The 13781-nt window shown below is 43.7% G+C and overlaps 1 protein-coding gene across 5 annotated transcripts in view; it reads left to right on the top strand.

Moving 5' to 3' along the window:
* The window catches only part of RGL1 (ral guanine nucleotide dissociation stimulator like 1), a 242911-nt gene that overhangs the window by 202148 nt on the left and 26982 nt on the right, over positions 1 to 13781 (top strand). For all 5 annotated transcript variants that reach the window (XM_025877976.2, XM_073900122.1, XM_025877978.2 and 2 more), the window contains 4 exons: positions 749 to 964; positions 4458 to 4561; positions 7829 to 7913; positions 12877 to 12966. In XM_025877976.2, coding sequence (XP_025733761.1) covers positions 749 to 964; positions 4458 to 4561; positions 7829 to 7913; positions 12877 to 12966 — 495 coding nt within the window. The remainder of the gene's footprint in view (positions 1 to 748; positions 965 to 4457; positions 4562 to 7828; positions 7914 to 12876; positions 12967 to 13781) is intronic.

Below are 13781 nucleotides of genomic sequence, written 5' to 3'. Positions count from 1 at the left end.
TATCAGAAGCAAATCAGAGAGTCTATGTAAAGTAAATCCTGATGTTCTCTTTCATACAAACCCTTGTATTGAATTGTCATACAGATGAGAATCAGATTTGGTCAGCGAATTTGCTTTGATTTTGTTCCACAATTGACAGCATCAAAGAAAGATAGGAAACCTCATTGGTGATGACTTTCGGGCAAAGACCTGGAAACCAGGCTGTAACTTCCTTTCTTCCTTTTATTCTGTGACGTTGAATGGTATTGCCTTTTATATGCTTACTTTCTTCATTTTAGAAATCCTGTAGAACACATTGATGGTAATGCCACATGCCCTGTCCTTCTTTGGATCACCCGTCAGGTGGTCACTGGGCATCCATATGCATTGTACTCAATTCATGATCGTGAGTGCCCAGAACATACCCTCGATATGATTCTGAGGTCAAAACCCTCTTGACCACTGTATAGATTTGTACCTGTCATTCGAGATAGAAAAGTCAAAATGTGGCCGGTCATTTAAAATTTTCTTTTGGTCATTGTGTTCCATTTGTGCAGTCGAGCAGATTTAGAAGGAAAATGTGGGCTTTTCTGACCAGTTAACATATTAATTATTTACTTTTGTCCATTGAAATAGACACGATGAGGCAAGTCAAGTAGAAAAGGGTTGTTTGTCCATTTACAAAATACTAATTCACAGATGACCCAGATGATGTCCTTTGCCATATGAAATGTCTGTGTCCTGAAAGTCCGTTTCTCTTTTGTTCTAGCAACTATTCAAGAAAGTAGTGCCTCACCACTGCCTGGGCTGCATTTGGTCTCGAAGGGATAAGAAGGAAAACAAACATTTGGCTCCTACGATCCGTGCTACCATCTCTCAGTTTAACACGCTCACCAAATGCGTTGTCAGTACCATCCTGGGGGGCAAAGAACTCAAAACTCAGCAGAGAGCCAAAGTCATTGAGAAGTGGATTAACATTGCTCATGTAATTGTCTTTTTAAAAATATTCTTTGTATTTAGTAGATATTGGAGACCACTCCATCTCTCTGTTTAAAGGGGTCTATGCGTTTTGCAAGGCAATCAAATGACCATATGTGAGGGACCACTGGGTTTTTGTTGCTGTTATTGTTGTTCCTCCAAAGTAAGAAGAAAAATTGCCTTTTTAACTTAGCTTATTTTTGCTCTTTAAAGAAAGTTGGTCCCTTGCACACTTCTTTCTGCTCATGGGCCTGCACACTGCTGTGTCTCCAGGGTAGGACATCCATCTGCTTTTCCCCTTATTTTCACAAACTGAGTCAGTTGTGCCCATGTTCAGTAAATAGAACTTGATGATAGTCTGAGTGTTAGACTACTCTTCAGCGCAGAATGATTACCTACCTAAGTACCCTTCCAGCACCCGGAAGCATTATATCTTCTACCGATAGAAAGAGCTGGTACGTTCTCAGAATCCTGAATCTCTTTTCCAAAGGACTGAGATGCACAGATTTCACATTGATCTGGGGCTTTTCAGGAGGGCCTTCTATCCGAAGTTGGAGGGACAGAGTTTATTTCTAGGCCTGGTTACATTCTGCTGAGTGTCAGTCTGGTCTCTTGGGTCAGCCGCTTACATACTGTATGACCTTCACTAATCAGCATCTTCATGATTCAGAAAAGGTGAACAGTATTCAGTCACTTGGTCACCAGGTAATTCATGAGCTCTTAAATGCACGTGAGCTACAGTTTTATGTACTTTGGGGACATCATTAGGATAAACACAATCAATGTGGTCTTACAGGAGCCTATAGTCAAATAAGAACGTTAAGATAGACTGGAATGATCTCAGCTGAAGCAAAAGAGGAGTGGGGCCCCATGAGATAAGCTACAGCTGTGGAGGAGGGAGAACTCACTTCTGACTGGGGGATCAAGGAAGGCTTCACAGATAGGATGACATTTGGATTTAGCTTTGAATACTAGATATAATTTTTGGTATTTGAAGATTGGGTAAGATTTTTTTTTTTTTGTAGGCAGAAGAAATTACATCAGCAAGAGCTATGTAATTAACGACTTTGAAACATAAGTATTATGTAAATCTCTTATTAGTCAGTGTTCTGGTTTATATGGGTCAGCCCTCAACCAAAACCCATTTTGCTTTCTATGCTAATATGTATTTCTTTCATTAAGCCCTCATGTTCAGGGCATAGTGCTTAAATTTTCACACACACACTCTCTCCTCTCTCTCTCCTTCTCTCCCTCTCTTTAACATTATCTTTTGTTGTCTTTAATTAAAGAGCAGGGCCATAATTGTGCTAGGAAATTTGCCTTATTTTGAATTGTTAGGTGGTCTGTTACCACAGATGTTTTAGTATATAAAAAAGTAGGAAAATACTATCTTACAACTTAGATTTCTCCTATTCTGAATTGAGCTTATTTCTCAAGAGCTACAAAAGAAGTTCTGATAGAGTGGAACAGAGCATGGAATTTCTGTCTTCTTAAAATGATAAGAAAAAAATATATATTTTTTTGCCATAAATGCTATATCCTTTAATCCATTCATCTGCTTAGAAAATCTATAGCGAGAATACAGCATTTGTGTGTTTGACGATGTGGCTCAAACCATGACTTTTGGTCCGAATTAAATATAAATTGTGCATTTATGTGATAATAAGAAATACAAGTTGAACAATTTGAGGTCTATTCCAAATCCCATAGCACATGCTTAAAAGCCAGGGGTCCTTGTTCTTGGCATTGTAGTTTCCTAATATTGAGCATGTCGTGTCCCTTGAAATTGTGTGGAGTAATTTAATAAAATAATGAAACTCATAGGTGGTTTCCTGCCAAGATTTATTTTACTTTTCCTGCATTAATCACAGTTAATTTCTATCGAGAGGATATTTGAAAAACGATAAAAATTTTGCACAGAAAATATTTGTGACCTAATGTGATCATATTATCTTGGACTGGCCTGGCTGCTATGTTTTTATTTTACTTTTGCATCTCCTGGAAGATACCTCCCTTTCTGGAAATGGGGCCAAATGTCTCTTGTACTCCTTTAAACCCTTAACTGAAGCCTCTTTCTGGATAATGTGTTCCATATGTCTATTACAATTTGTATGAAGTATCTGTGCCTGAGTTCCTTTATTTATTGCAAGTTTCTTGATTTTTGGAACATGACTTTTGGATTCTGAACCTTTGTTGAACCATGCTCTCGTGGGCTTGGGTTTCCAGACTGACCTTATTTCAGAGTGCTCTCTCTCTCTTTCTCGCTTGCTCGCTCTTTCTTCTCAAGTAAGGGGAGAGCATTGAGAAATTTAAAAAGAGTGGGCATGACTTTTGTAAAATACTTTGGCACTGACTCTAAGAAAAAAATGTTTGGAGGTTTGTTTGTTTGTTTGGCATAGTTTTAAGTAGCCACATTTTGGCAAGCTAAGTTAGAGAAGGCTGTTTTTCCTTCCTATTCAGGATTAGCATGACTTCATGAAATGACCTTAGAAGCAATGTGCATTTATGCCCAACCACCCTGGCATCTCTTGCTTCAGATGTTCTGCACAAAGCCAAACCCGTGCTCACACAGTGTATTCAGTGGATATATTACACTCCCAAATGCCTGTATATTGAAACATCTCCTTTGACATAAGGCATAACCCACTCTCCCCATGTTGCCAAGACTGGGGCTCTCTCCCTTACTGTTCCACTGTCCCCACCATTCATCAGCAGGATGTTGACTCCAGGGTCACTGGCTGCTGAGGCTGTAGACTCCGTGCGGTAGCTTCAATTTCAGGATCAGAGAGCTTTTCTCCTTACCCAGAAAATGCCATCCAGAATATTTCCTGTTCTCTTTCTATTTTGTTTTCTCAAATGCTGCCAAAGCAAATTTTATTTTAAAAGCCCAAGTTATTTTGGAAACACCGAGGGAACCAAGGTGTTTCTGAATGTTTATGATCATGGCCCAAGCCAATTTGAAACCAAACGAATGTGTATAAAAATATTCCCTCTTGGCAAAGAGCATAAAAGCCAAAGTTCAACTCGTGGTGAGTTTTTATTGCCAAGTTATATACACCTCTCTGGGCAAAGGTTGGCCATGAGACGTTCGATACCACCTGACCTCACAGAGGCTGTCTGAAGGATACAGTGATGGTTCACGTGTGTTTTTAGGGCATCTGTGTGCTTTCTGCAGAAGCAAACTTGCTCTTCCGAGCACAGCACTGCAGACTCACCTCCATTCATGTTTTACTGGGAAAGCTGGAAACCATAAAACTGTAACAACAACGCAAAAAATATATTAAAGGGAGAAAAACAAGCATACGGTGCCAAAACCTATAAAGTGTTTCAGTGACTGGGGTGGGAGTAAGGAGCCACTTTTTGATGTTCAGTATTTATACAGCTGCCTATTTAGTGGTAAGAATTCATAGCAGCTGTGGTACCTCTAAAACAGGAAACCACCAGCTCACTGTATTATTGAGATTTAAATGCCTTTTATGTTTTAATCACTCTCCGCACAGGAATGTAGGATCCTGAAGAATTTTTCCTCCTTGAGGGCCATCATTTCTGCACTGCAGTCCAATTCCATCTATAGGTTAAAAAAGACCTGGGCTGCCGTCCCCAAGTAAGTTCCCAAGTGTCCTGCTCTGCTTTCTTTGGCTGGGGCGACTGGTCGCTGTATCAAGGGTGCGGGTCCTTGCCTTCAAAGCTCATATTACATAACTAGAGAAACGTGTTTGAAAGCCTCTGTGTGTCCCAGGCAGGGTGCTCTTTACATGGAATCATTAATGAGTTTTGAGAGGGGCTGCCACAGACAAAGTGTGTCGAAGCCAAGTTATTGGCTTTGGGGATGATTTTAAGGATGTGCTTATGATCTAGATTCCGAGGGGTAAGTTTGTGGAGTGATGAAGTTATAGCAGTTTGCTATTCCTTCTGGTTATTTCTCAGCCACATTCCAAAGCCCTAAGCTGTGCCAAGATGTGAGGGATCGTGTGCGTAGATAGGACATTAGTTCTTGCCGTTCAGCAAGAATCTATTCAGTTCGCTTCTGTTTCAGCGTGTTAAAAGCCATCTGAGTGATATTCAAAACCGCCAAGTGTTCCTTCCTAGGCACCTGACTAAAGTTATCAACTGGCCACATTTCATATTGTTTTTCATTTTGTATTTTTTTATACTGTTTTCATTTTATATTGTTTTTCATGCTTCTTGGTGGAAGCTTTGGAACAGTTAACAATTTATTGTCCTTATTATTTTACTCTCTTTCTTCCCCTAGTTCCAGAGCTTCCCTTGTAGACCAGAGAACTTTTTGCAGAGGAGGGAAAGGTGAATGAGGAGGCAGCTCTGGTTCCCTATCAGTACAGATTTAGAAGCTGGGGAATGTGTCATGGCTACACACTAGGCCAATTACATTCAACAGGTCTACCTGGGTTTGAGCTTTAATCAAAAAGTCAGGCTGTATCGGGGAAGAATGTGTAAACTGTTTACAGTCTATACTGTATGCAGTATAGTCAGTTTCAGCCAGGAGGGGAGCCAGCTGGCTCCCCAGGCAGGCCTGCCTTTGTGGGATTGGTGGCTTTAGTCCTTAGGAGTGGAAGGTCTAGGCATTCGGTTTCATCAGTTTACTTAGAGCTGATTAAGCCCTAAGGGACCGACACTATCCAAACTTGCAAGAGACCCAGATTGGTATACCAGAATTTCGTAAGTTTATGCTGAAAAATAAGTGCCAGAGTACTCACACATACCAGTGGGCTCCTATTCCCAATCAGAAGAAAGGCTACTTGGGGGAAGTCAAATTATTTATTACATAAGGCTTTGACGAGTCAGTAGAAAAAAATCGAAGTGGCTGATCGTAATGCCTGGTGTTACAGAGCCGGAGAAGCCATAGGCACTTGGAGACGCCAAAGCTCATGCTCTGTTTACAACACTGTTATCTACCAGGAGAAAACCTGGTAGATGGGCTTTCCAAAGTCCAGTGAAATTTTTTTGATCACCACTTACTCCTTAGGTTCTTTCTTCTCTTCATAAGTTTGAATAATCCAACTGACTCTGTATGTGAAAGAAAGATTAGTTGATTGGTTTTCCTTTGCATATAAATCTTATGAAAGAGATGGGTCATATAAAATCATGAGATGATAGGCCTCGGGAAAATCAGATGCATACAGAGTCCTCATCCTCAATAGCACGGGCCCCTCTCCTTCCCCTCATCAGTACTCCCTGGTCATGGTATCAAAATAAAAACAAAGGGGGCTCAGGTGCTGAAATAGCTCCTGTGCTTGATTGCAACCTGCTCTGATTGCAATGAAAGGTAATCCTATCTTTCTTTGGTGGTTGATAAATAGCATACTGTGGAAAGTCAGTTAGCCAGCCAAAGATTTCTTCCACAGCAAATTTGAGGTTAAAACACAAATAAAAAAAAATGAGTGGAGTTGTATCTTAATCTCTTGGTTACCATATGAGGCCCATTCTTCCAGCTGGCTTTTTAAATGATTTCACCTCAAAACAAACCTCAAAGCCTCATTCTGTACAGTATGGGTGTCTGGTTTGTTTCTTAGTTGGTCAGTTCATGTTTTAGTAGGGATGCTGCAGAAATGTCATGAGAAGATGCTTTCATATCAGCTTTCCATAGTTTTCATTGCTAAATTCAAGGGACAGAGTTAGGATACCTTATTTGGTTATCACTTTCCCTGTAATCCTTAATGCTAATCACTTTTCAGTGGACAGAGAAGACGTCTATTTATTTCTCTTTATTTAGGCCCACGTGTAATTAAGTTCTTAATTATTTTTTCCAAAATACAAATAGCTTTAGTGGTTTTCTTTATGACAAGAATAATATTACCCTCATTATAAAACAAATAAGTTAATAATGGCTTTCCCGTGATCATGACGTGCTGACTGGGGAATGATATGGCCCCGTCAATTCTCTGCCTCTGGAGTCCTCCACTCAGTAACCCTAGAGGGCTGGGGAGAAAAGCCTGAGGCCGGTGGAGAGGGACAGGGCCTCCGGAAGAGAGAGGGCAGAGTAGCCACTTTATATATATGATCCTGCTGACCTTCACTGCGGTCCCTCAAGGGGACTCCTAGGATGTTCCTTGTATAGGTAAGAAAATGGAAGCTCAGGATGGTTAAGCAAAGGGCCCAAGAGCCCTTGGGGAGGGAGGGGCAGAGTGGGGATTTGAACCCCCGCCCCTGACCAGAGCCCGTTCAGCTGCCATCTAATCTGACTCTGATTTGAGAGCACTGGCCTGTGACTCAGGAAATTTGGCTTCTACACCTGCCATGCTCAAAACTTAGCGATGGAAATGTCAGCAAATCCCTGACCCTGGCATCTTCATCTCTAAATGAGGGAACTGGCCAGCATGTTTTCTCGGTCCCCACGGGGCTGTGTGTGTATTGCTAAGACAGATTTTTTTTAAAGAACATGTCCCATTTGAACAACTTGATGCCCCAATTTAGCAATCCTTATTTATGATTATAACATAGGTGGTTAGGAAAACCCCCCTCTTCACATAGGTGACTGTGTGTACCTTTAAAAAAAAAAAAAAAGAGGAACGCCTGGGTGGCTCAGTCGTTAAGCATCTGCCTTCGGCTCAGGTTGTGATCCCAGGGTCCTGGGATCAAGCCCCGCATCGGGCTCCCTGCTCAGCGGGGAGCCTGTTTCTCCTTCTCCCCCTCTCTCTGCTTGTGTTCCCTCTCTCGCTGTGTCTCTCTCTGTCAACTAAATAAATAAAATCTTTAAAAAGAAAAAAAGCTGCATGAACAAAGTCATTGGCTTCCTCTCTGCTCCTGAGATCAGTCCAATCCCTCTGTAGCCACAGGTAACGGAGGGCAGCAGGGCTGAAGGTGTGGGCCTTTCACTGACTCTTTGTGAATGTTTTCTTCATCCCTCTCCCAGGGACCGGATGCTGATGTTTGAAGAACTTTCAGATATCTTCTCCGACCATAACAACCATTTGACCAGCCGGGAACTTCTGATGAAGGTGAGGCTCTTGGTGGGGGCACCGGGCCGCGTCGCGGATAGCTCTGGAATCCCTTCAAGGGGAGAGTGGCTTGAGGGCTCCCCACATTCCTGCAGTCCCAGGAGAAAGCCTGAAGCGACTAGAAGGCAGCATTTTTGTTTTTGCTGGCAAATCAAAGAAGCTCGAGGCTGAGAAAACTGAATGTCCAGCTCCGGAGCTTCACGGTTACACAACCAGATTGTGAAACTTGTGCTCACGAGTGTATCTCTTTAACAAGCCGCTCTGCGGACACCAAGTGCTGGCGGCAAGGTGGGTGAGAGGCCCTGGAATATTCCTTCTCAGCAGAACATCTTCTAGAGTGACAGAGGCCAAGCCCACAATTCCATATCCTGTATTTGGACCAAGTTGCACGGGCCCATCAGCAATATTTAGTGAATGCCAAGTGAGTGCTGACTTTAGAACTGTAGAAGGTAGAAGTATAGCTCGGTTGATTTCATTTCCCCAGACATTTGTTGAATGTCCAATATCCGTAAAGCACTGGAGCGGCCTCTAGGAATATGAAGGCGACTAACCCAGAACCTGTTTTCAAGAATTCACCCTCTGGCTGGTGGATGGAGGCACTAACTGAGAATAAGTAGTCAAATAAAGGTACAAATAACAGGTTGTGAATGGTCATCAGAGGGGCACATAGGCCAGATGTGATCATCACAACCTTTCTATAAAGTAGATTTTATCATCCTTGTTTTGCAGATAGCCAAGACTCAGAGAGGTAAGCCCTGTGTCGTAAGTCACCCCGCCTGGTAGGTCATTAGTATGTGAACCCTACCTGGTGAGACTCTAAAGCCTGTGCTTTCATCACAGAGGCATGAAACTGTTTCTTCTGGCCACTTGGTAGTAGGGGGCAGGATAGAGCAGAGAAAACTTCACAGAGAAGGTAAATCAGTAATTGAACAACAGTTGAGTGAGCGTTCGCGATGTGCTCGGTGTCCGAGGTGCAGCCACACTGAAGGCAGTCTCAGATCTGAAAGAGATCGCATCTCATGGGGGCCAGGTAGAGAAGTAGACAATTATAAAATCATAGGGTATGCACTACCATAGCCCTGAACTGGGCAGTTAGAGGGTATGATCCTTGTCATTAGTCTCTTTCTCTGCATAAGAGACTGTATTATCTGTAGAGATAATAGTATTTAGTCCACTGACTTCACAGAATTAATTTGAAGATTGACTAAGATAAAATATTTGAAAGCCCTATGCAAATGTGTTTTTAGTATTTGGCATGCTGTGTGCACACGAAGCCAAAGTATGCATAACAAATCAAAGTGAGTAAAGTATGGGCTACATACACAAGCTCAGAGCACACACTTGGAGGAGGGATGAAAGTCCAGTGGAGGTGGCGTCCCTACGAAAGGGCATCCACCTAACACCTGTTAGATTAGTCATTCCTGTAAGGGCATCTGTTATGGTCTTCCTGACGGTTGTCCTCCTAAGTCCTGCTCTTCCTGCATGTCTCTCTCATCATGGGCTCTGCCGGGGACCCAGCCTGTCTCCCTGCTGGCCTGCAAGCCTCTTGCAGGCAGGAACTGGGTCCTTTTTGTCACTGTTCTATCCTTAATGCCTGACACAGTGCCTGGGATGCAGCAAATGTTCAGAAACTCTGTACAACTGCATGAATTGGTGGGCCTTCGGACTCATGTGACTTTGAGAAGCTGCCTACTCTTGGTCCTTCTTGGAGTCAGTGATAGGAACAAGGCAGTTTGTGCTGATGTCCAGCTCCGGATTTGGCCTACCTGATTAGCTGCACACTAACCAGTGCTTGCTGAGATCGTGTTACTCCCTGCTTCATGTCCCCCTGGATTTGCAGACTTTAAATGGAAACTCATCTGGCTGGAAGGAGATGGCTTAGTCGTCTCCCTGTCAGGAATACAAAGCTAGACTAACTGGAGCCACACATTCAAATCCCAATAGCTCTGAGTCATCCTTCCAACATAGATAAATTCAGTGCCGTGCAGCCCATTGCCTGGTGGCGGTGTTCTGGCCAAAACCTTAGAAGCAAAGCCATATCTAGACATTAAAGGTCCTGTAAACCTTTCTTAAATGTAGAAGTTGGCCCTTGTGCTCTAAGTTAAATTTCTTCTACATGGCTCCAGTCCCAAAGAAATGAAAAACTTGGCTATGAATTCCTGTGGTCTGTGCATTATCATTACAATGGTGTAATGTGTTTTGGGCAGGCCGTATGTATATGTAGGTCCCTTTCCAGTCACCTTTGTTGATCATTCTTCATATGAAGTATATAAGTCTGAGTGTTAATTCTCAGCATGGTTGTAAAAAAAAAAAAAAAAAAGGAATCAAGGTAGTTATGTTCTCAAAAGAACCACAGAGAAGAATTGCAGGCCTCTGTTTCTAATATGGCATTCCTGGACTCACACTGATTTACAGTTGGGTAATCTTAGTCTTAAAGACTGGTCTTCTCCTTCATTTCCGGGTAGATGTAATGTTCCACCTCTATGATATTCTGGCTGAGGCAACATAATAATTAACAAAAATCTAAAAAAAAAAAAAAGAATCTAAGGTTTTCATTTTAACTGTTGGGGAAAAAATTGTTTTTATTTTTCTCAAAGATTATCTTAAACCTGTGAGATGAACTTAGACCACTCCGAGCGGTTGAATTGTAGAGTCCATAAATTTTAAAGCAGCAGAAAAGCAGACTGCCACCAGATTGTCCTGGTTCTTGCGATTCTTGGATGAGAACTCTCCCTGGTGGAATTACATAAAAACTGTGAGAAAGGCCCAGGAATTTGGCTCTGGTGAAAACGTACATGTAGTGAAGCTCTGAAACATACTCAAGTCACGGTTGGAGCAGGACTGTTAGGACTCTGAAGGCCCATTCAGATCGCTACCACTAACTTCTGAGCAATAAAGTACCCAACACTGACTGAGAAGAATCCAGTGCCTGCATACACCCAAGGCCCAGGAGCAGGATGGATGAGGCAGCTGAACTCATGGAGGTGGAGAATAGATGGGACTCAGGTGAGAAATTTTCACTAGAGAGAGAGAGGAAGGAGAGAGAGAGAGAGGAAGGAGAGAGAGAGAGAAGGGGAAAGATATAGGAGGGGAGCAGGAGGTTGATGGAGGGAGAGGGAGCCATTTGGAATTCATCCAAACATAGGCAATCATTAAGGATGACGTTTCCAAAGACCCAGTTATAGCAAAAAACAAGAAGGTGACTTTGGCAGAATGAAGAGACACTAGGAGCATGAGTGTGGCCAGCAAAGGAGTCAGAAGGAAGGAACCAGTGTGATGCCATCAGCAAACCTGTGAAAAGTTCCAAGGGGTTTCAAGGGATCGGTGGTGTGAGAACAGAGCAGAAGATTTAGGGCCAAGAAGGGAAAATGGATACCACTGGATGTGGCAAATAGTAGGTTTTCGGTTGACACCTTATCTGGAAGAAGTTGCACTAGCCATCTCTTCCGTGACCCAGCGAGGAACAGAGTCTAACTCTCTTGAAATCATGAAGTCATGAAATCCGCAAGTCTGCGAGCTCTCACCTCAGGTCTTCACCCTCCCTGCCAGCAGGGAGGCTGTCCCAAGTGCTCTTCCTTTCTGCCTCTGCTATTCTGTGGCTCTCGGGAGCCTTTTAACTTGTCAGAAATCCTTCTTAAGAATTTGAGGGCTGCCTTCCACAACTTCCACACATGATACCTCTTCCAGTGATTGAGAAGCTGGAAGGGGACCAGAGGGACCCACACAGAGAAGGGATGGACACTTGCCTTCAAGTCAGACAGAAGTGATTGCTCACTCCAAGCAAATTCTCAAGAATTTGGGAGGACTCACCACCCCCTCGCTTGGGAAATGGAACATTTTAGGCAGCTTTCAATCATGCCCAGGAAAAGCTGTATGCAGGAGGTGGCTAAACAGTACTGCTCCTTATCATCATTTGTGACAGGGAGAATTAAAATAGATCATGAGTCACTGTGGGCTCTGGACCCAGGTGAGGGCTGGTGAATGCTAGGAGATCTTGGTGCCTCGCTGACATCGGGAAGGCCAAGTCTGCAGAAGACGCCGCTGCTCTGTGTGATCAGGGAAGGTCACAGGCCGTGGTAACATAAACCCCAGGAAGACTGACCAAGGAAAAGCTACCGGAGCGCTTGTCCCCGACCAAATTGTGAAATTTGCCTCCCATTCATACAGTTCCTGGAAAATGAGAACTCAAAAGACCCTGAAACCACAAAACCCCAAAGCACTGTGTTCAGTCAGCAGACTGGAGTTTAGTCACCATCGTGGAAGAGCTTGTTGTGACAACAGACAGGAGCCGAGGAAGGGTAGCCATCCGTCCCCAGGCCCCAGGAGGAAGGATTGACTTGTAAGAGTTCCAGACCTGAGAAAAGCAACTCAGGAGGATAGGTTGGGGGGAGGAAAATGGGGGAGAAAAAATAGGCGAAGGTCTGGCTTTCATAGGTTAGTGCTGCCCCACGATACGGGGCTTCCTCAGAAAACTTCCGGTACAAAAGTTTCATTTAGCTAAGAAATAACCACAGAAAGAATCCCGTTTCTTTCACAGAATGCTGGCACATGTGTTTCAGGCAAAGAGCAAGAAATCACAAAATGTACTGAGGAAGAGATCTTCATTTCCAGGGCATGTGATTAGTCCCAGTGAAATGTAGGATATGCAAAAAATTGCCTCGGTTCTGGGAACTTCGGGCCTGGTATTGACCATTGATTTGAACCACAAATCAGGGGTTCTTCTTACAAAGCAGGGGGGATATTGGGATCACCCGAGGCCACCAGACCTTATTGCACATAGACCGCTCGCGACAAGCCGGCTGAACATTGACATAATTCAGCCCAGAGCCTGCTGGAGGCCTCTTGCTTTTGCACGGCATGCAGGCCATTGTGCAGAGGTTCCGGACCAGAAGCTTTGTGCCCCTTCTCTTCCTTCTGCTGCCGCTCTCCATTGCCCTCCTCTGTGTGTGCTTCTGTTTCTTAGGAAGGAACCTCAAAGTTTGCAAACCTGGACAGCAGTGTGAAAGAAAACCAGAAGCGGACCCAGAGGAGGCTTCAGCTCCAGAAGGATATGGTACGTACCGGCCCTCAGTCTTCCCTCAGGACCCGTCAGAAAGCAGCCCTGTGTGGGTGGTGGGGCTCCTGCATGGCCCCAGCACCTTTGATCTGCAGGGCACCCCTGCTTCCAGGAATGTTCTCCATCCTTTATTTATTCTCCACAGCCCTGGGAGGTCTGTAGGAGACATATTATCACTCCCATTTGACCCAGTGGGAAATAAACCCTTACACTTGCAAAGCATAGTGTTCTCTGGAACATTTTTTCCTCTAGAGGTAAGGAGAAAAGTCTGCAGGAGGTAGACTTCCTCCCTCTTGCTGTCTTCCTCCATCCACTCCTGCACTTAGAAGCTGCTGCTACCTTGGCCTTGAGACCTCCTGGGCTTCGGCTCCCCAACAGGAATGCCTACTGTAGTCAACTTTGGACACCTGGTGGCCTAGCACATGGGTGCCGAGGAAAGAGCGTCTGCTCCCAGGAGGACTTAGTCTGTGTACTGGCAGATCTTTTCATTTGTTCCAAACCCTCTCTCCATTTTCCAACTTTCCATACTAATCCCAAGGACTAGCCAAACCTTTTTCTAGTTTTTCAATACTCAAAGGAATACCGTACCTCCTTCCTTAAGACTGAAAGATAGTTACCATCTTTAGCTTTATCTTAAAGCTTTGTTTTAAAAACTCTCCTTTTAGCATGGAAGAGGGAAAACCAGAGAGAGAGGAGATTAAGAAACTGACAACCTCTAGGTCGTCTCATCCCTGCTTTGGGAGGATTTTCTCCTTCTTTGGAAGGCTGGACATAAATCAGAAATGTTGTGTTTGAATGATAGGACTCGTCTG

The sequence above is a fragment of the Callorhinus ursinus genome, unplaced genomic scaffold, assembly GCF_003265705.2.
Source record: "Callorhinus ursinus isolate GAN/ISIS: 27379988/994484 unplaced genomic scaffold, GSC_fseal_2.0 scaffold13, whole genome shotgun sequence".
Lineage (NCBI taxonomy): Eukaryota > Metazoa > Chordata > Mammalia > Carnivora > Otariidae > Callorhinus > Callorhinus ursinus.
This window is presented reverse-complemented; position numbering and strand designations above follow the sequence as displayed.